At 37.7% G+C, this 25155-nt stretch overlaps 6 protein-coding genes across 12 annotated transcripts; 4 read left to right on the forward strand and 2 right to left on the reverse strand.

The window, feature by feature from the left end:
- The first annotated feature begins 444 nt into the window (after positions 1-444).
- LOC109010993 (probable WRKY transcription factor 40) lies at positions 445-2343 on the forward strand. The gene is made up of 5 exons (XM_018991994.2): positions 445-697; positions 794-853; positions 971-1315; positions 1442-1558; positions 1794-2343. Exons 1-5 carry the CDS (start codon positions 614-616, stop codon positions 2154-2156), a joined length of 969 nt encoding a protein of 322 aa, XP_018847539.1. The 5' UTR covers positions 445-613; the 3' UTR covers positions 2157-2343.
- Positions 2344-2451: 108 nt separating this feature from the next.
- LOC109010992 (DNA-3-methyladenine glycosylase 1-like) lies at positions 2452-7175 on the reverse strand. The gene is made up of 5 exons (XM_018991992.2): positions 6414-7175; positions 4252-4309; positions 4036-4119; positions 3672-3813; positions 2452-3283 (listed from the first exon to the last, which is right to left on the reverse strand). The coding sequence occupies exons 1-5, from the start codon at positions 6865-6867 to the stop codon at positions 2993-2995; spliced, it is 1029 nt and encodes a 342-aa protein (XP_018847537.1). The 5' UTR covers positions 6868-7175; the 3' UTR covers positions 2452-2992.
- Positions 7176-7754: 579 nt separating this feature from the next.
- On the forward strand, positions 7755-10406 carry LOC109010991 (photosynthetic NDH subunit of subcomplex B 1, chloroplastic). The gene is made up of 6 exons (XM_018991991.2): positions 7755-8481; positions 8656-8846; positions 8938-9195; positions 9436-9541; positions 9865-9950; positions 10083-10406. The coding sequence occupies exons 1-6, from the start codon at positions 7897-7899 to the stop codon at positions 10246-10248; spliced, it is 1392 nt and encodes a 463-aa protein (XP_018847536.1). The 5' UTR covers positions 7755-7896; the 3' UTR covers positions 10249-10406.
- A 3183-nt stretch (positions 10407-13589) lies between these two features.
- LOC109010999 (probable N-acetyltransferase HLS1) lies at positions 13590-16160 on the forward strand. The gene is made up of 3 exons (XM_018992006.2): positions 13590-13923; positions 14163-14293; positions 15236-16160. The coding sequence occupies exons 1-3, from the start codon at positions 13714-13716 to the stop codon at positions 16104-16106; spliced, it is 1212 nt and encodes a 403-aa protein (XP_018847551.1). The 5' UTR covers positions 13590-13713; the 3' UTR covers positions 16107-16160.
- Positions 16161-16880: 720 nt separating this feature from the next.
- Positions 16881-19574, forward strand: LOC109010988 (putative receptor-like protein kinase At1g80870). Its single transcript, XM_018991982.2, has one exon. The coding sequence runs from the start codon at positions 17198-17200 to the stop codon at positions 19358-19360; it is 2163 nt and encodes a 720-aa protein (XP_018847527.2). The 5' UTR covers positions 16881-17197; the 3' UTR covers positions 19361-19574.
- Positions 19575-19630: 56 nt separating this feature from the next.
- LOC109010989 (magnesium transporter MRS2-1) lies at positions 19631-24491 on the reverse strand. 7 transcript variants are annotated; one of them, XM_018991988.2, is made up of 7 exons: positions 24310-24491; positions 24111-24230; positions 22881-23487; positions 21338-21466; positions 20647-20979; positions 20503-20550; positions 19631-20186 (listed from the first exon to the last, which is right to left on the reverse strand). In XM_018991988.2, the coding sequence occupies exons 3-7, from the start codon at positions 23469-23471 to the stop codon at positions 19956-19958; spliced, it is 1332 nt and encodes a 443-aa protein (XP_018847533.1). In that variant the 5' UTR covers positions 23472-23487; positions 24111-24230; positions 24310-24491; the 3' UTR covers positions 19631-19955. The 7 variants fall into 7 exon arrangements, with proteins under 7 accessions (XP_018847533.1, XP_018847534.1, XP_018847535.1 ...); XM_018991989.2 differs by having other exon boundaries at positions 22881-23490; positions 24111-24224; positions 24310-24490; XM_018991990.2 differs by having other exon boundaries at positions 24107-24224; positions 24310-24490.
- Between the last annotated feature and the right edge of the window lie 664 nt (positions 24492-25155).

Here is a 25155-nt window from a genome sequence, read left to right on the forward strand (position 1 = left end):
ATAAAATTTTTTTATTGTTAAATTAAACATGTCTTAAATATAAGATATAAAATTAGAGAAGAATATATATATATGTGAATTTTATAATATTTATTATTATTTAGATGGTGATAGGTTTATTACTCTCTTATTATTTTTTTTAAAATATATTTAAAATTTTTATTTTTTTATTATTTTATTTTAAGTATTTTTTTAACATTTTTAATAATTAAAAAAATTAAAATATATATATAATTTTATTAATAGTTAATTTGTTAATTATTAAATAAATAATAAATAATAAGAAATAATAAATCTATCATTATAAAGTGAGTTGATGCCAGCTGCCACATATTCAAATCTCTTTCTATCCAACTATTTTCACTGTCTTTCCACCAGGCTACCTTGCAAGTTGATATTTTTGTCCTCTTGTATTTGTGTGTATATATATGTTCCTTCGTTTGGTTCACTCGGCAAATTTAACAAGCGAAAGTTGTAACTTTTCGTAGAGGGATTACGGCTTTTTTCTTGGAGATCAAAAGGAGACGGCTTCTGGTAGAAACTTGGAATTGGGTATTAGTACAAGATTATACGCCGAAGTACTATCTAGCTAGTTCGGATTTGACGTACAGCTATGGATTATTCTTCATGGAGAATCAGTACTTGCTTGGATCTTAACACTAATCCAACCGGCGGTCAAGTTCTTGATGATGTTTCGGTACGTGGAAATTAATTAATTAATTCATTCTGGCATGCCCAGTGATATTCTCTTCAATTGACGAACTTAAGAAGTTCTTTCTGTGTTTGGTTTCAGAACAAGGAGGTGGAAAGCAACTTTCTAGGATTTGGAAGGAAGCTTTCAGTGAAACAAGAGGTTTGTTTTTTTATTTTTTGGCTACGAATTAATTATCTGTTTATCGTTCCCTTTCTGCTATTGTGGGTACTTTTCAGCTATAGTGCTAAAAGTTAAACATTGTGTGGGCATGTTCAGAGCTCCGGTGCTTTGGAGGCGGAAATGAAACGTGTGAGTGCAGAAAATAAGAAGCTAACCGAAATGTTAACGGTGATGTGCGAGAACTACAATGCTTTGCGAAGCCAGTTGACGGATTATATGAGCAAGAATCTGCAGGAAAAGGAGCATACCCCAACAAGGAAAAGAAAGTCCGATACCTGCAACAACAACAACAACAATAATAATAATAATGTCGCCGGAATTTATGGCAATTCGGAAAGCAGCTCAACCGATGAGGAATCCTGCAAGAAACCTAGAGAGGAAATTATAAAGGCAAAGATTTCAAGGGTTTATGTCAAGACAGAAGCATCTGATACAAGCCTTGTAAGTCCTTGATAAACTCCTATATATATATATATATATATATATATATATAGTTGTCTAACTTCTTTTATTTTTGGATGCGTTGGGCATAAAATTTATACCCTTTTCCTTTGCATTTATTTGTAGACTGTGAAGGACGGGTATCAGTGGAGGAAATATGGACAAAAGGTCACCAGAGAAAATCCCTGTCCGAGAGCTTACTTCAAATGTTCTTTTGCTCCAAGCTGCCCTGTAAAAAAGAAGGTGAGAGAGTGAGATTCATGATCAATCTGAATTTGAATCTGCGAATATCGTTGTTAGCATGCTTGAAAGGCTCTCTGAATTTGAGTTCGAAATACTGCGTTGTGCATTGTTTTTAACAAGCTGATTCATTTTCTGTGAGACATCAAAAGATATCTAATTACGCCATCCATTCTGTTTTTAGTAAAGAATATATGGAGGCAAGCTAAGGTGTTTACTCTCATATTTTGCTCTTCAGGTACAAAGAAGTGCGGAAGACCAATCTATTTTGGTTGCAACCTATGAAGGTGAGCACAACCATCCCAACTCTTCTCAACTCGAGGCAACATCAGGGTCTACTCGCTGCATGACCCTCGGTTCACACCCCGGTGCCTCAGCCTCTCTCCGGCCGTCTGGACCTAGCGTCACTCTTGACTTGGCAAAATCCAAACCCAGTAATGATGCCAAACAATCAAAAAGCAGAATTGATTCTCCGGAAGTCGGACAATTCTTGGTGGAACAGATGGCGTCTTCCTTGACCAAGGATCCCAATTTCACAGCAGCACTTGCCCGGGCCATTTCAGGAAGATTTTTACATCAAAATCCGACAGAAAAATGGTGAATGTCAGCAAGAAAATGAATATCGAGTGTTTTAAAAGTGAGGATTAGGATGCTTATGTAAATATAAAGTTTGGAAAAGAACAATAGGAAATCCTAGCTCAATTGAGCCACAGGAAATCATCTTAATTTGTAGTTCCATTATTGAGCAGTAAAATCTTTAGAGCAAATGAAACGCTCCTGTTCACAGTCCTGCAGTCTTTTTATGCTTTCCTTTCTTCATGGCTCAAGCCTTTGAGTTTGAGGAATGAGTCCGCAATTGTACCTGAGGTCACCAGGAAACGAGTTATGTGCGAATCACTTGAGAACAATCATGTTCGACTCAGCGGTACCTAGTTCTGCCCAAGAGCAGAGCGGGTAAAAAAAAGGAAGGAAATATCTATTGTGAAAATTGAAGAGAACTGTAGCTAGGCATGCAAACGCTTCCCTTTTCAATGGTTTAGAATCGCATAGATGATAAACAAGTTGCGAGACAGAAGCGCGGTTGACTAATGTTAACAATTGGCACTGAGGAATGCTTTGCCGTGTAATAACTGTTGTATTTTGCCCATAAATCGAACACATGCCTGTAATATTTGCGGAATATCAATTCTGTAAATAACCATGTCATTTGAGCATTTCCAGTCATAGCTGCTTCTAAGGTGTTTTTAACATCCACACACACGCACATATTTGTAGAGAAAACACTTTCGTAGAACCATTCCATGTCATGGAGGTACAAACACCAAGAGATGAAACATATTTACAGCTCTCAACCAAGAGCTTCATTATTATGTTGAAGTGAAACTCAAATAAACCATAGCTCGTGCTCTCATCCCGACTCGTGCAATTTCTCTGACCTTAAGACTTGAGGGTGCCGTCTTTTTCACCTGCTTCAGCCATGATCATACACTCCTTGAATCTGAAGCAACTAATGAGATGGTCATTTGTTAGTCCAGCCACCTGCATGAATGTATAGATAACTGTGGGCCCCACACTGCGGAACCCTCTCCTCACGAGGTCTTTGCTTATCATCTCTGCTTTGGGTGTCTTGACTGGAACTTGGCGAGGGTACCGAAACTGACTAACTATAGGCTTATGATTCACAAAGTTCCATATGTACTTGCTGAAGGACCCAAACTCTATGATTACCTGGAAAAATAACAAAAAAGATGAAGAATGTTTTAAATGTACACAGAAATGGTGAATTTATGTTGCCCGCGTCACCACACCCCCCCCCCCCCCCTCCTCCTCTCTGTGCGCTTATCAGGGGTAACCATAAGGTTTGGAATTAATGGGAGTAAAAATGATGTGCACATGGGCATCCATGCATACAGACAAAGAAATGGACAGTGTATTAACAGTAAATACACTGTCCATTTCTCTGTTCCCAAATGGGAGAAGAAAGCTTTTCAACAGCAGTAGGAAAGATCTTCCTTACCAAACAAAGGATCAGTAATTTCCAAAACCTCAAAAGGAGCTCATTTTCTATCAAGAATATTGAATAGCAAGATAAAATGAATAGAAAAAGATGGCCAACCTTGCACATTTGATGTGCATTTTCAATTATGGCTCGCAGCTTCACTTCTGATAGTAGAGAGCTGGCACAGCTGCCTGGTGAAACAAACTTTTTCTCATTTATGTTTGAAACAGCAATTGGATCGAAGTCCAAAAAGACTTCTCTGTACAGATGCAAGTAATGCAAATCAGCTGAAGTTGAAAAAGCCACAAAATGCTAAAAGCTATATGAAGAATAACATGCTTTTAGAGTTTCAAACGCTAGTATGACAGGCAGTTGAATAATCTGTTGACTATTAATTGACAACATGAGATTTTGTGGAATATTCTGCAGTTATAAGCTTTCCACATAAGGTATTGCATCACTTGAAGAGTATAATCAATACCTAAACATATTCCTTTTGTTAAGAATTTCAGGCCATGTACGTTCAGCCAAAGCACCTGATAGGCTGAGCAATTCAAACAGTCTCCTGCATGTGTCAAGAATACTTAGGACTGGAGAAAGCAGTCAGATGCAGTTCAAGAATGGGATAAAAAACAAGAAGATAATGGGAACATTTTTTTTTTTAAGTAAGAAGATAATGGGAACATTATATACATACTTGTCATCATGGACTGGGACTCCCCATTCCTCATCATGAAAAGCAGCATACCATGGATCTTTTTAACAAAAGGAATAAATTGTCAATTAGAAATTGGTATTTTAGATAGTGAACATCAAAACAAGAAACTAGAAGTTAACACAAATAGTAGTAAAGACCATATCACCAGAACAAGACAAACAAAACTGTCAAGAAGGGTCGATGTTCGCTTTGGTACTAGTGGGATTTTTGGGATGATTTACTTAATGAGCTTTCACGGGGTTAATTACATGGTGGGTCATCAATTTTGTGAAGGAAACCAAGCGGCGGATTTTCTTGCAAGACAAGGTGAGGAAGGGAGGTCCATTTGTTATGTAGGTGATCGGGATTTGCCAAGATTGTTGAGGGGAATTGTTCGGATTGATAGGACGGGAATGCAAAGTTTTCGATCATAGATATCTAGTTTGCTATTATTGGTTGGTTTAGTGATTTAGGCTATTTGGATTATTGGTTGGTTATGTAATGTTGGTATTCCTCCGCCTTAAGCGAGGGCTTTTAATAAATTGAGGGGATATTTCCCTGTTATTAAAAAAAAAAAATGTCAAAAAGTGTGTATCAGACTGGAATTGTTTATATAGAGCCCTCAACTGTCATATGGATATTGTGTAATTGTGTAGTAGTGCTCAACATATTCTCATATTCCAAGCTTCCATGTTGGGATCATTCCGTAAATATACAATGAATACTGCTGGTAAAATGAAGCATTTGTAGTGATCCCAAGTCACTTGTGTGCAGAGTTTCCCTACCAGGCACCTTAAATTGAAGGATGCTGGAACTGGAGTACCATGACTGAAAATTCACAATTCTAGACAGCTAAACTATATTTATTCCTGTATATCTTCTTCTTCTCTTTCTTGTTTATCGTTTATTTTTTTATTTGAGTTGATTTGATTTTTATCTTTTATCTTTTTCCTTTATATCCCTTCCTTTATTATTGTAATAATATTTATTTGGTTGAACTGAGAAAATTATACGAAATATAACCTGGCTCATGCAAGGACCAACCTACTAATAGACAACAGTCATGTTTTGCTCATAATATGGTTTCATGCACAGTGCACAAAATAGATAATCTCGTGTAAAGTTTGGAGCAAATGATCATCGACCACTTTGGTTAGGAAATGCTTTGATTCATTAATCAACTGATAATTCTCCCATAAAGATGTAGGAGTGAGGATTTAAGAAAGAATAAATATAGATAGAAACCACTATTAGGAGCATCCATTTTGCACACATGATGTGGCATCGTCTAGACCACACATCTCCCCAAGTGAGTGTTGGGAACAATCAACTAGAAGCAACCACGTAGTGAGTGCAAAGTGTGCACTGCTATGATAGCTTCTCAATCTAGCCACCATTACTTATCAAAAAAGTATGAATCCACCATTTCCACCAGAACAAGACAGAATATTGAGGAAAACCTCACAAGGAAAGTTGATTAAAAGCAAATCCAGTAGAATGCACAAATTTCATCTCTCTCTAAGTAGCCCAAGGCAAGGAGTTGTAGTATGTTCATGTCAAATCAAGCCAAACAAACTTTCCTCTTAGAGAATTAAACGTGATCACTTGTATCAATCATGTAAAGAAAGCCCCTTGAAGGTTGTGCTATATACTATCCTAAAGGTCAATGCTCATCTTAGGGGCAGCAAACATGCATCTAAACTTAAGGAGTGTAATTCTCCATCCTTTGACAGCGACCACCTTCGTCAATCGTCATTAGAAGTAATACATAAAATTTTCATTTGAAAAAATTATTTTCTGAACTTAAAGGAAGAATGGGAGACTTTCCTTGATAAGGAAATCAAACATAATCCTGTCTGCCAGCTAGTGTATGGGCATAAGCCTTCCCCCTAAAATTATTCCTTCATGTTTAATGCAGCTCCACAAAATAAAAGAAAAAAAATCATCATGATATTCTAAACCCTGAGAACTCCAGCTAACCCTTCATTTTTTCGGAGGCCTTCATAATTAAAACCTTATTACAGAACAGCTTACTCAAGGAATTGGAGTAGTCGACAAATTTCCAATTTTTACGTGTTATTGACGAAATTGTAGCAAAAGAAGGTCGAAACAACAGAAGGGACATGCCACATGAAATTAAAAGAACATAAAACTATACATACCGGTTGTGGGTGTAACCCAAGCACACCGTTTTCTGCTCTCCAAGGAACCAATCGAGTCGGTCATCAAACTATCAGCCCCACCAACGACCCTCTCAACCTTTTCCCTCTTCAACCCATATTGCTTCTTCCTCACTCCTACCCTCCCGCTCAACGACGACGTATCAGTAGTAGAGGACGAAGCATCCGACGAGCACGACGCGGTCATGGAGTCCTGCCGCCTCAGTAAGGACGGCGCCGTTTCGCGTTGAGGAAAATTAGGTACGGCGATGGGTGGCGATGATGGTGTGGATTTCTTGTGCTTGACATCTTGGGGAGTTTTCTCAGATTTCTTCGTGGGTTTCGAGATAGGTTTTCGGGGCTCGGTGGGCCGGGTCTTGTTGCCGGCTGGAGCGAGGACCGGCCGGGACTCTAAGTGGGCGATATTCATCGGCCGGACTCGCGGTGGGCCTGACATTGCTTCGATTACTTATTTATAGATTGCGAAATTGTCCTTCGATCTCGTCAAGTTTACAGTTCTGGGGGGTTGGTCAGCAGGCTGAAAAGTGAGGTACAAGCAAGGCAGAGATTTGGAGCTGCATTGCTGAAGCCAGACCTTTTCTGTAGCCGGAAGTGTGTGTTTGGGTATGTTTAGTTTGACTTTTGATGCGGGAACGATTGTGGAAGAAGGAAAGGGCGAGAAAGAGTGGGAAAGTGTGGGAAAAGTTCGGGCAATGAGAAGGAAAAACGTGAGTGAAGATTTTTTTACGAAGAAAGAAACGAATCTGAGAGACAGTAAGTGAGAGAGAGAGCGAGAAAAGGTAATCAGGCTGCCAATCACACCTTGCCACGTCATGTTATGAAGTGCTCCCGTAATTATTATCATAATTATTAGTAGTATTATTATTAAAAACTTTTGAAGTTTTGACTACCCAATAGCCGATCAGAATTTGTTTAATTCCCTTGTGCTTTCCTGATATTAGTTGGAAACAAATAATGGCAATCTGTCTATTTATTTTATTTTAGTTTAGAAGAGATTTTATATAAAAATAACGACATGGTAGGCAGATATTTGATAATTAATTATAAATTTATTTTTATTATAAAATAAATCTAACGTATCATATAAAAATTCATATAAAAATTATTATGACATTATATTTTTAATTTTTTACATCTTTATCACTCCTCTCCAACCAAAAGCTAACAAAAATCTTTGCCTTAATTTTGTAATCAAGCCAAGCCCTGCTGCGTAAGTTGTTTGACCTGTGACACAGGTCGTAGGATGAGCTGATTCTTGTTCTGCTCTTCAAAAACTATATATTGAAAGAAAACAAGCAAAAAGCAACAAAAGAAAAAGAAAAAGAAAAAGAAGTGAATTCAGAGACCCACTTATCCAACCACCATCCACACACTTAACTGCTTCCAAACTTCAAACGATAAAACATGAGAAACTCAGAAAACCAAAGAGAAGAACCACTCACTCTGTGATCACTGATCTTATCTCATGGCCGCAGCTTCTCTACTGCCCAAACCCTTGTCTCCCTTTCTCTCTAACCCAACTTTATTTCCCTCAACCCACTACTTCACCAGACTCTCCTTCTTTCAACCAGTTGACCACCCTCATTGCACCAAGAGACCGAACCTTCAAGCCCAAGCTAAGAAGAAGAATTCATGGCTCGACCCTTTCGACGATGGAGAGGACCCTGACATGGAATATGGCTCCCTGTTTACAGATGGCAAGCAGGAAGAGGATCCTCGGCCACCGGATAACCCCAACAGCCCCTATGGGTTCTTGAAGTTCCCGGCCGGATTCAACGTGGAAATCGCGCCGTTAGGGTTGAAAACCAGAGGAGACGTGAGGCGCTGCTGCTGCGTGGTGTCGGGCGGTGTGTATGAGAATTTGCTGTTCTTCCCAGCCATTCAATTGATAAAGGATAGGTACCCAGGTGTTCAGGTGGACGTGGTGGCTTCGGCAAGGGGGAAGCAAACATACGAGTTGAACAAGAATGTGAGGTGGGCTACTGTTTATGATCCTGATGATGATTTCCCGGAGCCCGCGGAGTATACTGACATGGTTGGACTTCTTAAGGTTGGAGTTCTCAAGAAGAAAAAAAACATAGAAAATCAAAATAAGAAATGATGAAACGCTTTTTGTTCTCGCAGAAGTAGACTGAACTAAGTCATCATATAGCACTTTTATTAGAAACTAGTTCTTCATTGAAAAAGTGATAATTCAGTTGAGTTAAATCAATCGTTCTTGCAGAATAGGTACTATGACATGGTCTTATCAACTAAACTGGCAGGGCTGGGACATGCTGCATTCTTGTTTATGACAACAGCTCGAGACAGAGTCAGCTACGTTTACCCAAATGTAAATGCTGCTGGGGCAGGATTACTTCTATCCGAAACATTTACACCAGACAGTATGAATCTATCCGATGGTGGATATTACATGTGAGTCATGATTTTTCGTGTTATGGTTTTGATAATTCCATTTCGTCTTTGAATCTTAGGGTCTCTTTAATATGTGGGCTTGTTGGATTAGGTATCATCAGATGCTTGATTGGTTGGGGAGACCATTCCGAAGTGTGCCAAGGCAACCTGTGCTTCCTCTCAGAGTTGCAATTTCGAGGAAGTTGAAGGAGGTTGCAGAGGCCAAATATAGGAGTGCAGGTGCAGAGAAAGGAAGATATATTGTAATTCATGGGATAAAATCGGATTCAAAGGCCTCAATGCAATCTAGGGGTGATCCCGATAGCTTGCTACCCATCGAAGTATGGGCTGAAATAGCAGACACTATAAGGTACTGAGTTTTTATTATGGGAAAAAGAAAAGCAAGGAAAATAAAAGAAAGAGGTGGAGGCTCGTGTGCTAAAATGTGCTAATGTTTAGGATGAGAAATTATGTTACTCTCTGACTTAAAATGCTTGGTTAGGCCGTCTTTATACGCAGAACCAATCATAAAACTCTCCTATTTCAGCCCACAAAATGGACAGCACACTGTCATGTGGGAGGATTGACATGAAATTGTATTTGTAAACAGGGGACTAAGGCCAGTTTTTGTCATTCCTCATGAGAAAGAAAGGGAGAATGTGGAGGAGTTTTTTGGAGATGATGCAAGTATTGTGTTCATCACAACTCCTGGCCAGGTAACTTTATCTCCCTGTCTTATTCTTGTATGCAAAATTATTTTACCAAACAAGAAAAACTGATAGAAAAATTGTGGTGAGATAGTATGAAGTGAAGATAAAAAGTTACAAATTAAACCATCTGCGTCTGCCTTGGCCCCTATACAAAGCCCTGATGGTGGTTCGGTTAGCCAAGGGCATTCACCAGGAAAACCTGAGTGAAAAAAGTCCACATTCACAAAATACCTTCTCTCTTCTGGTGATAATGCAAGATGATTAAAAGATGGGGGAGTATTTTCAAATTCTAATATGGACACTTTATTCTGTGGATTCTTCTGCTTCAGCTGGCAGCCCTTATCAACGACTCAGCTGGGGTAATTGCCACAAACACAGCAGCTATCCAACTTGCAAATGCACGAGAAAAACCTAGGTAATTGCATCTGATAGAAAACTTGTTTGTTTTTCATTTGAGTTGCAAATGAAACCCTCTACAAAAAGTTAAGTTCACAGAGAAGTGAAAGTGGCATAAGCTTGGTGTATCTATGGTGCATGTTTGTTGCAGTATCGCATTGTTTTGCTCTGAAGAAAAAGGGAAACTATTTGTTCCCAATGCAGAAGAGAAGAGATGTGCCATCGTTTCGTCCAAGACAGGAAAGTTAATAGATATCGACGTTGGAGCTGTAAAAAGAGCACTTCAAATTTTTGATCTCTCCCTAGCTCTGGTCTAGAAGAAGAAGAGGGTCACTTCCTTACATTGTATACAAGAATGTCAATCCTTCTGTACATGTTCTAGCCAAGCTAGCATAACGTCTCTCTGAATCAACGCTGCTGCTTATAATTCCCAAATTCAAGTCGATGCTATTACTTTACCAAACCGGTTTCCTTAGCAGAATGTGTACAGTATAAAATTCTCCATGATATCATCATACGAGACAAATGACATGCTGCAACACAATCGAAATTCAAAATGATTCCAATGCAAGAAGATAGGAAAAGAAAAGAACAAAACTCAGCAGTTTATTTTGACTGTTGAGATTTTCCATTTGTTCTTGTAGTTGCATATATTTATATATATATTTCCCATGTACCAAATCATGAACCACGTTCTGCATTCAGAAGAGTTTTTTTCGGATCTTTTGCATAAGCACACCCTCTTCTCTGAACGAGGGATCTTGGACCAGCTATCTAAGAAACGAAAAAAGGATCAAAACATGATACAAATTACAAGAGCTCAGCTGAAGCCCCTGAAGTAGGTTTTTTTTTTTTTTTTTGTGTTATTATAAATAAAAGATAAAAGTTAAGCTGAACTTAGGTTCCGATGCATTATTGTCTTCTCCAGATTAGGCATGAAAGACATGCATTTCTAAAACTTGAAAAGGGAAAATCCGATTAGAGCCAGTGGAATTGTGACAGTAAGACACATTGACATTGCGATTGGGAGCATGACAGCATGGGCTCTGTGGAAAACACCACTAATTATGGACCAGATTCTAAGGAGTGGCTCAACATCTTTTGGTCCAGAACATAGAAAGAGGCTGGATAGTTTTGACTCTATGCACAATTACTGCTGAAAGTACCACAGGCCAACTGTATTTTAATTTTGAGAGTTGGTTGCATGTGCAAATATTTGTGCCCAAACTAATTGAAAAGAAGATTAAGTGGACATTGAAAGAATCAACAACCTAAGATTGTGAAGTACACATCTTTTGTCGGATGTCTGGACATAAAGGAATATGTACTTGTTATTTTGTTCCTTAGTAATCTAAGAAAGGATAATGTATTTAAGTGCATGCATGATGCTAATGCTATATACATGTCACATTAAGAGATATATTTTTGCCTTGAAATTATATATTTTACTAAACCACTTGACGATTATTGAAACTAATTATCACTTAGAACATGCATTGATTGTATAATGTAATTAAAAGTGGGGTTCTCTTCTCTTAAGGCAACTTGAATAAGTTCCTATTCGGAGAAACTTCGTTAATTTGTCGTTTGAAGGAATATCGCATGATATATGTATATAAGAATCATTTCATGTTATCTCTTTTTGTTCACTTCAAATTTGGAATATGGACGTCAAGGAGAATAATATAGTCAATATAATCTTTGATAATAATCATCAGAACCGAATATTTACATGATCTTATCTAAGCAACGACATAAGCAAAAATTGCAGGGACAGATTAAAAGTCAGTGAAACGAGTGGCAGTACAAGTTAGAAGCAGTACTCGTCACCTATATATATATATATATATATATAAATTCTTATTAAGCAGTAGGAAATGAGAAAAGATAATACTAGCTAGGCAGGTTCTATGTCGAGCTTTGTACCATTAAGAAAGAAGGGGAAAATGTGGAAGAAATCCTAAAAGGGAGAGGATGATCGAATCATATTTTTCCATGATCTAAAAGATCAGCTTTCTCGTCAAAAAAGTGTTTTAGATCAAACAGAATATGCTTGACCATAATATATTTTGTTCTAATAGTAAGAATAATTCATCATTTGCTTTCACAACACATCTCATCTCATCTCATTATATATATATATATATATATATATATATATATAAGCCAAGGGGGATAATACATGTATAATCCCACCAGCTGGTTGAATGAGCATTACAAATGCACATCATATATAGGATGCATGCCAATTGCCAATACAGATAAACTTGACCCAAATGAAGACAAAGTACAGCAATTGTCATCCTCAATATCTCTCACTTTTTTTCTGAGTATATACAAATGCACATCATTCACAACATTAATGGTTCCTTTCGGTCAAAAATCAAGTATCTATAGCATATTTAGCAGCAGCATGTACTTATATATCTCAAGGAATTAACAGAACCCGGCCAATTAGTCAGTAAACATCATATAAAATTTCCCAATTTTCCTTTCCTAAATTAGGTTGTACTCAAGCACTCTTGCATCATCATTATCCGAAATCAGAAGGCAGATTAAAGTCATTCCAATTAGGAAAACAAGCACGCACACAACCTAAGAAATATAATAAAGGGAAGATGCCAGGGACCTAACCATGCATCGCCCGCACACACCACCCAGCAGTACTTTTATTAGCTAGATGAGCATGCACATCAGTCCTTTTCTTAGCATAAACAAACAGACAAAATTAGAGAACAGAACATTTGTATGCCGCCGACGTGATAGTAATCATCATCTTCACAAGATCATCGACACATGATGTTCACCAAAACACGTGGTGCCCCACGTCATCTACACCAATAATTATTGGTGATAATCAAGAGAAAGTGATATAATATATATATATATATATATAGATGGTAATGTAATGCACTTGTCTGAGACTTTAGGATTTCGGCTACATAATTTGGGTATTTCTTAAGCACATGGCATGGCATCATCATGCATGATTGTTTGTGTCGGTCAAAATAGTATCCTACCTTATGGATAGTACTGGGATCCCACTGGCCGGGGGAAAATAAAAAAATTCCAGTTCCATTAAATAGCATTTTAGTTCACTTATTTTGATTTCTTTTTAAATAAATACCGGAAAAGCTCAGGAATTAAGCCAAATTTTTGTATGACTGCCCTCTTTTTTTTACATGTCAAAAGCAATTAAACTTGTGACAACTCACGTAATGGCCTGGTGATTAAAGATAATTTTTGGTTCTAAAAGGAAACAAAGGAAAAGACAGTTGTGTTCATCACTGCCAACTACAACACAGATATAGAACAGGAGCACTTGTCCTTGGTATTTGTCACTATAAGAATGCAGAGTTAGTGCTGTTGATTTTTGTCCTTTGTTATATTTTTTGATACATGTGGATCGATCGGACCATATACTACTAACAAAATCAAGCAATAATCGAAAGAATATCTGCTTCGGGCCAGTGATAGAGTATATTCATCTTTCATCGACTATTCAATGCATGCATGGAGATCGAGAATTTGACATACTATGATATGATCACCAGTGTGAATGCTTGCCATGTTTCTTTTTATTGGAGTCCACAGAAACTGGTGGAATGGCCACGTCGGCATACCATCTGTTATATATATATATATGAGGAGATAGATCAGGTTACAGCTAGCTAGGTAGCAACCTCTGAGAGCACAAACAGATTAATATTCCACTAGTCTATCTATATCTAGTATCTACTACAATTAATTCCTCGATCCATCCTTCGTATTTTTTGTGATATATGTCGGTGAAGATAGCGAAGGAGTACTTTCCAAGGCTCACAGACGAAGGAGTGGTGGTGAGAGAGTATGATGAAGAGAGAGATAAGGTGGCAGTGGAGGAGTTGGAAAGGCAGTGTGAAGTGGAGCAGCAGGGCAAGCCTTCGCTTGTCACTGACCTAATGGGCGACCCTTTATGCCGCGCCCGAAGTTTGCCACTGCACATCATGCTGGTATTTCTGATTGCATTCATTGCAACCCAACATTCTATTTACATTAATAAGCTTGAAAATTTACTCTGATGTTAAGCGTTATGGAAGAAAGTTATCACTTTCCTTTTTTGGTTTCCAACACACGAGAAAGGAAAGTTAAGATCGATAGTTGAATAGAGTATCTTAATTTTGTAGTTGAATTGGGCTATGCTCCTTCAGACATATATAATTCCTGGTTCTCTGTTTTCTGATTAGAACAGGTTGCAGAGTATGGAGAGGGAGAGAATATTGTGGGCGTGATAAGAGGGTGTGTAAAATCTGTGACAAGAGGGAACTCAGTTCACGTAAAGCTAGCTTATATTCTGGGGCTACGGGTCTCCCCTAACCACAGGTTCTCTCTGATCTATGTGCTTTCTTGATTCTAATACCATTGCTTACCACCCTCAATAAAAAGAAGAAGAAAAAGAAAGATCGAAACAGATTAGATTCGACAATAAAGAGAAGGTAATATTAATTCCTCGATCTTAGCATGGAAACGAAAGAAAGCAGAGTAAACGCAACTTCGTAATTGGTTTACTTGTTGTTTGAAGTTGTTCTAAAATTGGTTCACCTACACAGTCTAGTGGAAGTTCCACGAAGACAGTGAGAGAGAGAGACACAGACAGAGATGGTCCACCAGTGTCTTTTTTGTCTCTCTGTTTTTTGTTTTCTTTTTTTTTGCCAATTCTTATCATATTCTTTGATGTTAATATCATTGTTATCCTTTTCATAATCTTTAATTTGACAAAAACATTAAAAGGATAAGCCTTTATCCAGCGTAGGGTACAACTACAAACGATTTTCAAAACCCACGACTTTTATGTCGTATATGATTGGCCTTTCTCAACTCAAATTTTCTCCGACGCTCAAATATAGTGTTAGATATGTCGTTAGGCAAAAGCCTCCTTTCGATGTGACTGAGATCACGAATTAATGTAGTCTGCAATGTTATTTTACATATATTATCTCCTAAAATGTTCCTTGCCTAATTTATTCCGAATAAAGCCGCTTTCCAATGTAGCTTTAGGTTCTTAATTGGTTGTCGAAGAATAATGACAGCCCATTTCTAATCAAATTCCACGTTAGAAGGAACCTATTGATGATGACCAATAACAACATTTTTTATCAGATCAATCTCGTTTGTTTTCACATATGGGAAAAAAATTTGATAAAATTATAATGATAAAATGAAATGAATTGAGAAGAATTGTAAAAACAAACGAGATCTTAATTTCTTCAAAACTCAACCAGTACGATATAACATTCTTATGATTCCTTTCAAACTCTTTTGCAGGAGGCTTGGAATTGGCACAAAACTGGTTCGAGAATTAGAAGAATGGTGCAAACAAAATGGTGCAGAGTACGCATACATGGCCACCGACTGCACCAACGAGGCCTCTATCAATCTTTTCACCAAGAAATGCGCATACCTGAAATTCCGCACGCCCACCGTGTTGGTGCAGCCCGTCCACGCTCACCACAAGCCAATCGGCTCAGGCATTGGAATTATTAAACTCATCCCACAACTTGCTGAGTCAATATATCGTAGGATCTTTGCGAATTCAGAGTTCTTCCCTAGAGATATAGACAGCATTTTACGCAACAAGCTGAACCTGGGCACTTTCGTGGCCCTCCCCAAGAAATTCCTCTCCAAGTGGGATCCAAAAACAGGCATTCTTCCACCGAGTTTCGCAATCCTAAGTGTGTGGAACACTAAGGAAGTGTTCAAGCTGCAAGTGAAGGGCGTGTCGGCCTTAACGTACGTGTGCTGCATGGGGACTAGGTTGTTGGATGCATGTCTGCCATGGCTGAGGTTACCATCGTTTCCTGATGTTTTCAGACAATTTGGAGTGTACTTCTTGTACGGGCTACACATGGGAGGGAAATACGCATCACGTCTCATGAAGTCCCTGTGTGCATTTGCACATAACATGGCTAGGGATGATGCTGGATGTGGGGCCGTGGTGGCCGAGGTGGGCCAGGGGGACCCCGCTCGAGAGGCAATCCCTCATTGGAAGAGATTTTCATGGGCCGAAGATTTATGGTGCATCAAGAAGCTTGTAGATGCCAATCAGGATGATAGTAACGAAAAATGCGAGCCATCTGATTGGATCAAATCTCAATCGTCTTCATCGGTGATTTTTGTCGATCCACGTGATTTTTGAAACCTACTTTACCTCGAATTTCGAAGAAGAAAGGAGAAAGAAGACGTGTTCGTATGTGTCTATGTTAAAATAAAAATATGATAAATCAGAGCAGCATATAAACAAAAAATATATATACTTTAAAATCTTAGATACAAAATGATTATATACAAATAAATTTATAAATTGATATAATTATAAAATTATTTTTATTATAAAATAAATTTAACAAATCTTATAAAATTATATTAATTTATAAATTTATTTTATATAATCTTTTTGTATATCTAACCGTTGTCAATTAATATTTTTCCCTCGACGGACCCTCGACCAAACAAGCGGTTGTTACGTCAAGTTGTTGAATTTGGATGATGGTGGAGGAACGCTTATTTAAGAGCTGGAATCTACAATCTATGACTTGTCAGAAAGGGAATGGCGTGAACAAACAACAATGATTGTATAGGAGAAATAATATTTATAGTTATTGAATATATAAATACTGTATAATTATTTTTAAAAAAATAAATAAATATAAAATTTATATAAAAATAAATTAATTTTTTAATAATATATCATATTATTTTTTAAAATATATATAACATTATTCAATTTCTATTCGCATGTGAACCTCTATGAGTCAAAAGACTCAAAACAAAAGACATACTACAAAGTCAAGTCTAAACCGGTGCACTTGTCCAACCCCACTCATCATGCGCCTAAAGACAAAACCCCTTGGCCTGTTGTCCATGAGAAAACTCCGTCCAGTTTTCCTTTCCTCAAGTTTTTTACTCCTTTGTTTGGACTTTGTCTGCAGAGTGCAGGGGATCTTTAGCTTTTAGTCAAAAATTCAGAAGCACCTCGGGACCCTCCCCTCCCCCCAACAACACTTTCTAATCCCCGTTTCCCAAGCGCTAAACTCATTATCTAAATCCAAACTATGATTATATCAAAGCAAACCTAACATTCTCTAATATGAATCCCGGCTGTAAAGCAATTAACCCACATTGGATACTGAGATACGCACGAAGATCCATGCCCATTTGCTTTCCTCCTCCAATTCCTGTGATCTTATCAACAGGCACTAAAGTCACGGAAATACAAACCAACTCACAATGCCTTCAAGACCCCTAGCTCCGACTCCTAGCCCTCCGGGGTCAAGTTTCTTCACCCAAACAGGGGTTTTGTTCTTGATTCTCACCATCTCTGGCCCCGTAGTTATATTGCTATCACTCATCTACTTTCTTTTTCATGCCTGGCACTTCCTAATTGTGCGCCGAACTAAAACCATTCCCTTCGACTCCCGCGCTCCTCTCAAGCTGCAAAGATTCTCGTACAGAGACCTAAAGCAAGCCACCAATGGCTTTGACACTGCCAATATCATTGGTAAAGGCGGGTCGGGTACTGTGTTTAGAGGAACACTAAGAGATGGAAAGCTCATTGCTATTAAGCGTTTGGACGTTCTTTCTTCGCAAACGGAGAGAGAGTTTCAGAATGAGTTGCAGATTCTTGGTGGCCTACGGTCATCATTCTTGGTCACGCTTTTGGGGTACTGCGCTGAAAAGAACAAGAGGGTGTTGGTGTATGAGTATATACCCAACAACAGCCTGCAAGAAGCGCTTTTTGGAGATGGGTATTTGAGTTTGAGTTGGGAAAGGAGGTTTGACATAATCATGGACGTTGCTAAAGCTATAGAATTCTTGCATCTCGGATGTGATCCACCGGTGATTCATGGGGATATTAAGCCCAGCAATATTTTGCTCGATTCGGAGTACCGAGCAAGGATTTCCGATTTTGGGTTGTCAAGGGTTAAGTTGGAGGGTGAGTCGGGGGTGGATTTGTTTAGCCAGGACTTGGGGAAGAGTCAGGAGCTGTGGAAGAGTCAAGAGCTTTCGGGGAATTTGGCTGCAGAGACTCCAGCAATCGGTACTCCGGTGGAGAGTGCTCCTGAGGTAGATTTTGCTCTTGCTTTACAAGCCTCTACATCATCGAGAAATGGTAGGATATCTTATAATGTTAGAGCTTTGAACATTAATTCCTCCACTTATAATGCTAACATGGCAAGTGAGAAAGATGTTAAGACTAGCGGCGTAAAGGGGAAGGAGCTTTCGGTCATAGACAATGGTGGGGATGATCGGAGCAACAGATTTATGCCTTATGATGATGAGTTTTCTAGCATTGATCACAGTAAGGAGCTGAGTTTTAATGCTTCTTCGGCTGTTGTTGAGGATGTGGATACAAAACAGTGGGGAAAAAATTGGTGGTGGAATCAGGATAGGAGTGGTGAATCGTGCAGTAAGGATTATGTTATGGAATGGATAGGGAGTCAGATTTGCCCATCGACAAATCCTGATTGGGTTGAAGAAAAGAAGAGTCCTTTTGAGCAAAATAACTTGGATAATTCAACTCAATTAGATAAATTTGAAGATCTAAATGAACCCCAATCACAAGAAGTCGGATGTGAAAATCTCGATAAAGGGTTTGAGAAGAAAGGGTCAAGGGGCAAGACAAATCGTAGGAAGGAACAAAGAAAGATGCAAGAGTGGTGGAGAGAAGAGCATCTTGCTGAGATTATCAAGAAGGGTAGTAAGCTTAAAAAGTTTGAAACCAAGTGGAGGAAAACTGGCTTCAAAATGCCACATTTTGGTCTTGGAAGAGGGTTTTGCTTTCGAAGAGGAAAGAACTTTGGGGAACAGAGTCAGAATCAGTGTGATATAGTAAGTGGGGAGTTCAGTTTTAGAAGGGGATGCAAGAAAAAGAGAACCCAGTCTATTGGTAGTGACAATATATGGAGTGGAGATCTTTTCAGTCGTGAGCTCAGCAGTACCACAAGTATGAGAGGAACTTTATGCTATGTGGCACCGGAATATGGTGGATGTGAGTACTTAATAGAGAAGGGTGATATCTACAGTTTAGGGGTTCTGATTCTTGTAATTGTATCTGGTCGAAGGCCATTGCATGTTCTTGCCTCCCCTATGAAGATTGAGAAAGCAAACTTAATAAGCTGGTGTCGGCAATTAGCTCAAGCTGGAAACGTCTTAGAACTTGTGGATGAGAGGCTAAAAGATGATTATAACAAGGACCAGGCAACCCTGTGTATTAACCTGGCACTCGCTTGCTTACAGAAATACCCGGAGCTGCGGCCGGATATCGGGGAAATTGTCAACATATTGAAAGGGGAGATGGATCTCCCACCGCTTCCACCTGAGTTCTCACCCTCTCCGGCTTCCAAGTTATACAACAGGTCAAGGAGAAAAAAGAAAGGCAATGCAGAGTAGCCTTTGGATCACAATGTTCATTTTACCAATTATTACCGTGTCATATTGGGGTACTCTGTGAAACATACAGGAAACAGTTTCAGGGTATGGAAGGTGTGCGTGCTCTGAGAATTATGTTTTTCTATGTACATTAGATTAGTGAATGTATTTTTTTTGCCACTTAATGAATGCAAATATTGAGGGCGCAAGTTTATGTTTAGACTGCATGTTTTGCAACTTCTTGGAGTGCTGCTTAAAACTGGGTACTGCTTAAACGACACGACACAACACTGCAATAAATCCAAGCGTACCATCATCAACATACGATACGCCTCTCATTTACTTCATATACGGTTTACTTTTCCGACTAATAAATATTCGTAGGTAGTATCACCACCCTTGCTAATATACATTCGATACGAAGCCTAGTTTTAGCCACAGATTTTCACGATCACTAGGTATTTTACCAAAATTTCTTACAATTAAACCTAAACTTAATCAAAAGAATCGCTCTAAAATAGAGGCAGTCGTTATCCACCATAAATTCATCTAGAAGGTAAAACAATGATAATGATTGTTTCCTCTGTACTTTCCTGATTGCAGTTTCTTTGCAGAGTTATAGCGGCATCAGTCTTCTGTGCTTGAAGAACCAAACAAATGAGCTGAATATGACAACCCCAGTAACGCCTGTGATTATAAGAACCCACTTAAATGCACCAGTGTCATCGAATAAGGGTATTGAAAAATTCATGCCAAAGATCCCTGCCACCACCCCAAAGATCGCAACAACAAATGTAGCAGTTGTGAGTAGCAGCTCGAATTGGATCAGCTGGTTCCGAACATTATCCTGCAGGCGTCAATTACCTTTCAGTTTCCAATTTTAAATGCTAGTTTTAGTCCAAACAAAATTCAAAGGCCAATAGTGTCTACAACCAGAAATATTTCTTGTTCCAATCTGGCCTGCCCCGATATTCAGTTTTGTATCCTAATAAAACATATAATGAAAAGCATGCTTTCCTATATGCACCATTACTGAATAGTGTGCAAGTCAATTGAAAAAAAAAAACTTGTGTCGTTCTGTCTATTAAGATCAACTCCTTCAATTTAGAACACACCACTATATCAGGAAAGGGAAACAAAATGGATTAAAGAGAAAAACATACCAGCTGAATGTTGATGAAATCTTCCGTGTCGTCAATATACTCCTTCAACTGAAACAGCGTTAAGAAAATGATTTGAAGTCACTTCATCTTACTCAAAGGAAAATGAGAAGTGAAAAGATTGAGCATAATGTATGTTGTATGTACCGATGTCAACTTGTTGAGGGTGCTATCAATGACAACAAAATATGCTTCCAACAACATTTCAAGCTCTTCTATGCTTTCTGTGGCACTTTCAGAACTCCTCATGCTCTCATGCCGACTCCTTGCAATGCTCAAGCTTTTCTCAAGCCTCCGGGCTTCAGGGGGTGAAGAAACAGGAGAAACAGGAGCAGAAACAGATGCACCATCAGTTGATCTGTATCCCAACAAAGACTGATCACCATAAAGTGATGTTTCCATCCTCCTTTTCTTCTCAGTGAGATACATTTCAGCCATATCTCCATCATCATCCATGAGCTGCTCTATTTCATCCCTAACCTAATAGATGCAACTCAAAAACGAGAGCAAAGATATAGAGATGTCAACAGGCAGTACAGTCAAGATATGCTTACCAACCAGATTAAGATTTGAAAAATTCAAGTTCATATACGGTACTTTTTTTTATCAGATAACAAACCTATTATCGATAAGTTATTTTAAAGATACTAAAAAAAGACAAGTTATTTAGAGATAAATGGTCTTCTTAATAATAGAAACTAAAATTTCATATATATTACAGAATTCATACTTGATTTATATGAGCTTTTTGTTCTTTTTTTCGGATTTGAAGTCGATTTCATCATTTTATAAACAGGTTCTTAGGATATAATCCATTGACAGTCCTTTATGTCAGTACCTTCTGCACTCTCCGTGTCAATGCAACAAGCCTGCTTTTCAATCGACGAGCACGTTCCAAATTGAGCGTACTGATCTTTGATGTAAGTTCATCTAGTAACGGATATGCTTCAATTTCTAATTCTGCTGCCTTTGGAAAATAGAAAATATTAAATGAGTTAAGAGTCTTTCACATAATGGTTAATGCACATGTTCCAAACCAGTAAGTAAATGATGAACAAACTAATGGTGACCTTCAAATTAGAAAAGAGTACAAGCAATCCCCAACACACAGACAGAAGATAAAGCATATTATCACATTAAAGCCCATCAGAGCTTTAAGCTCCTTTATAAATTGGAAGATAAATTTTGGAAACATTGTGTCCATCAAGACTTACCAAACTAAACAGGAGCTGAACAATTCTGCCCAAGGTACATACCATTCGAACACAAGTCTCCCCATCAAAATCTTAATGGAGACCCTTCCAAAATTCACAAACAAGGCACCATAAAGAATCCAGCATGTAATAATCTTAAAACTGCAGTTATATGTTAAGGATCACAAAGAGAATTTTTTTATAGGTAATCAAGATATCTTATTTATAAGGAAATAGGCATAGCCCATGTCCACAGGATGCATAAAAGAGAAGGATCACAAAGAGAAATCACTAGCCGTATGGACTCTTCAGTCCCTTCTAACCCAAAAAAATATTCATGGTTGGATTTGAACCCATATTTCTTTTTCTTTTTCTTTTTCTCCCCAAATGACCAAGACACCTGTGGGTATCGGGTTACCTCTGGTGCAACTACTTTCTCTTCTAGTAGTCATTAATTAGTATCAGAAATATTTTTTATGACGGGTTAAGTAATTAGTATAAAAAATATTTCCAAAAATAAGTAGGAGAAAACTATGGTTCAAAGTCCATCTGAAGGACCTAACTCTAATTTTGCTTCAGGAATGTCAACTCTCAACTTCTTAAGGCTTCTAAAACAAATCCTATAAGAACTCCATATCCCATGCTTATATCTCCAATGAATACGTGTAGAAACTAGAAACTATATATGACTTCGTGAATATTTTACAAAACTAAGTCTTTTACTAACAGTAGATTGGCCAAAAACGTAAACCCCTCTAAAATAATTCTATTAAATGGGTGATTCTCCTGGCCTGTTGGAGAGGGATTTATCAAATAGCGGTCATTTGGAAGATGGTACCTCTTTGTCTTATGTGGTGTATTTGGAATGAGAGGAATGGGCGTTGTTTTGACAATAAAAAATGCTTGGTGGGAGGGATTAAAGACTTCTTTTATCATACTTTGTTGCTTTAGGCTTCGATTATTGTAATGGATGGGGCTAGTCTAAATGAATTTTGTGCTGTTTTTCAGCTTTAGTTTGTAATTAGGTGTTTTTCTCTTGTATACTTCATGTGTACTTGGGTTATGCCTAATTACATGGTTTAATAAAATTCTTACTTATAAAAAAAATAATTCTAATAAATGCAACGATGAAAGAGGAAAGAGCAATGACAAGAATGTTGTGAAATCCAGAGCTGCTTCTGTACGCACCTGAGAATCAAGAAATGTACAAGCAGCCTCCAGAGCAACTTCAAGAGCCCTAAACTCAAAAGGTAAATAGTCTGGTGATGGGCTTCCAAACACATCATCCAAATTTCTACTTCCCCTCCTCCGGTTCAAGCCTGTGGCATCTGACTGCCATACCTCACCCACAACATTTGTTGTCAATCGCCGTTGTAGCTCCACCACATAATGCAATACAGAACTGTCTAGGGAATTTAATAATAGAACCTCATCGGCCGTGATAATACATCGAATCTGCTCCAAGTTCACAACAATAGCCTTCTCTCTACCTAGGATTGTCGAGGGGTAAACAAATAGAGGATCCAATAAACGTAGATCACGGGCAGGAAGATCACAACGCCGCATCATAGTGAATTTGTCAACCTCAATGACTTGGGAATTACCAGATGTATCAACACGAATCCAAGATCGAAGGCCTTGGCCCCGTTTCTTCAGCCCCAAAACATCCATACCCTGGAAAGGTTGCCGCCCAGAGGCTGAAGATCGATAAGCTGTATCTCTTAGGTTTATGGCTGAATGAGGTTTCGGAGGGAGCAATCGTTCTTTAAGATCAGCCATTGACAATGAGCTTAAACTGCTGCAACTCATAAAACAGCTGACAATTACATTTACATGTTGCAACGACGTGATTAAAAATCATACCAACACAAAACTTGCTTACCTTGACTAAACTTTACCCAAGATATCAAATGATTCACTCATTCATTAAAGGCCATTGTGTGAATGTTTTCTGATAGTTAAGTATATCTTAAGCTTTTAGCACATTCATATTAAATATCTTGGAGATAAATAAGTAAATATAATAACAAAATGACCAAAGCAAAAACATGTGCTTTTGTATGATTACGAGTTCCATAGCTTTCGAAAATTGAGACCCTTTTAGGTAGACATCACACGGCATTCAAATTCTCCAACTAAAGATGCTGCATTCTTTTGGAGCTAAACAACATAAAACATCATATTTATTTATTCTTCCACTCAATCCATCCACAAGCAAAAGGAGCAAAAATGAGTATCTTTCTGCAGGCCCTAATTTCTCATGATTCGAAGAACAAGCTTCAAGCAGCATTTATGTTTCACCCGCGCGCGCATGAAAAAACAAATACTTGTTTTGTAAATAAAGCAGGTTATTACAAAGAATAAAAAACAAGAAGCATCGTAGTCAACCTATGGGCGAAAACAAAAGTAACTACCTACAAGGTAGAAATTAGGGCGTTGTTCTCAGATGGATGGCGGCGTTGTTCTCAGATGGATGGCCTGGAATCCTGGATGGATTACCACGTCGATAGCACCGATTGGTATTGCAAAAATCTGCAGCTTAAAATACGAAGAGAACAAAAATCAAACAAAAAAAGTTAAATATTAGAAAAAGAGAAAAGGAAAGCTCTAGATTTACCAGAGACAGAACTCTCTCGGAGGAAGGTTGGGAAGGCTGGGGAGCCAAACAATCTGGTGCCCAAGAATTTTTCTCCAATTAAATGTGATCGTCGTGTCGTTTTCGTAATTGTACAACAAAAACAAGAGGTCTCCTCTGCCTCTTCGTAATTGGGGGTAAATTCATGAAACTTTAGGGGGATTTATGCAATTTGAACCTTTTCTTTCCCTCAAACTAATTCAATTCGCTCAATCATGGAATCAATCAATCAATCAATAAAATACTTCTATAGATTCCGTGCTCATGCGGTAAATAAATAAATATTATTTCGTTAAAAATAAAAATTAATTTTGAGAATTTTTTTTTTTTAAAAGTTGCTATGTTTTTTATTTTTAAACTTTTTTTTGTTTGAAAACATGTTAATAATGCTTTTATAAAATTAATTATTTAATTATTTTTCAATTTTTAATTTTTATGAAAACATTACTTTTTCTTCATGTTTTACCTTTTTATTTAAAATAAGATAAATGATATTTTTACCGAGAAAACCTATCAACAAAATCCACTGATTGGATTTTTTTTATTTAATAGTTAAAGAAATATATATTTTTTTTAATATTTGAAAAAAAAATTTGATCCTTTGTGAGAATTATACTATTTAATTTACACGCTTATATATGATTTAACATGATCTATAATATTTATTTTATAATAAAAATAATTATATAATTTGATCATATCATATTAAATCACGTAAATATATAAAATTTTCGTATAAAATTTCCTGTGTAGACCAAATACTTCAAAGTTTATTTTCTCTATTTCTTCTTCCATATGATATTATCATATGCGTACGAGTTATTTTAT

Source organism: Juglans regia, chromosome 12 (assembly GCF_001411555.2).
Source record: "Juglans regia cultivar Chandler chromosome 12, Walnut 2.0, whole genome shotgun sequence".
In the NCBI taxonomy this organism is placed as follows: Eukaryota; Viridiplantae; Streptophyta; class Magnoliopsida; order Fagales; family Juglandaceae; genus Juglans; species Juglans regia.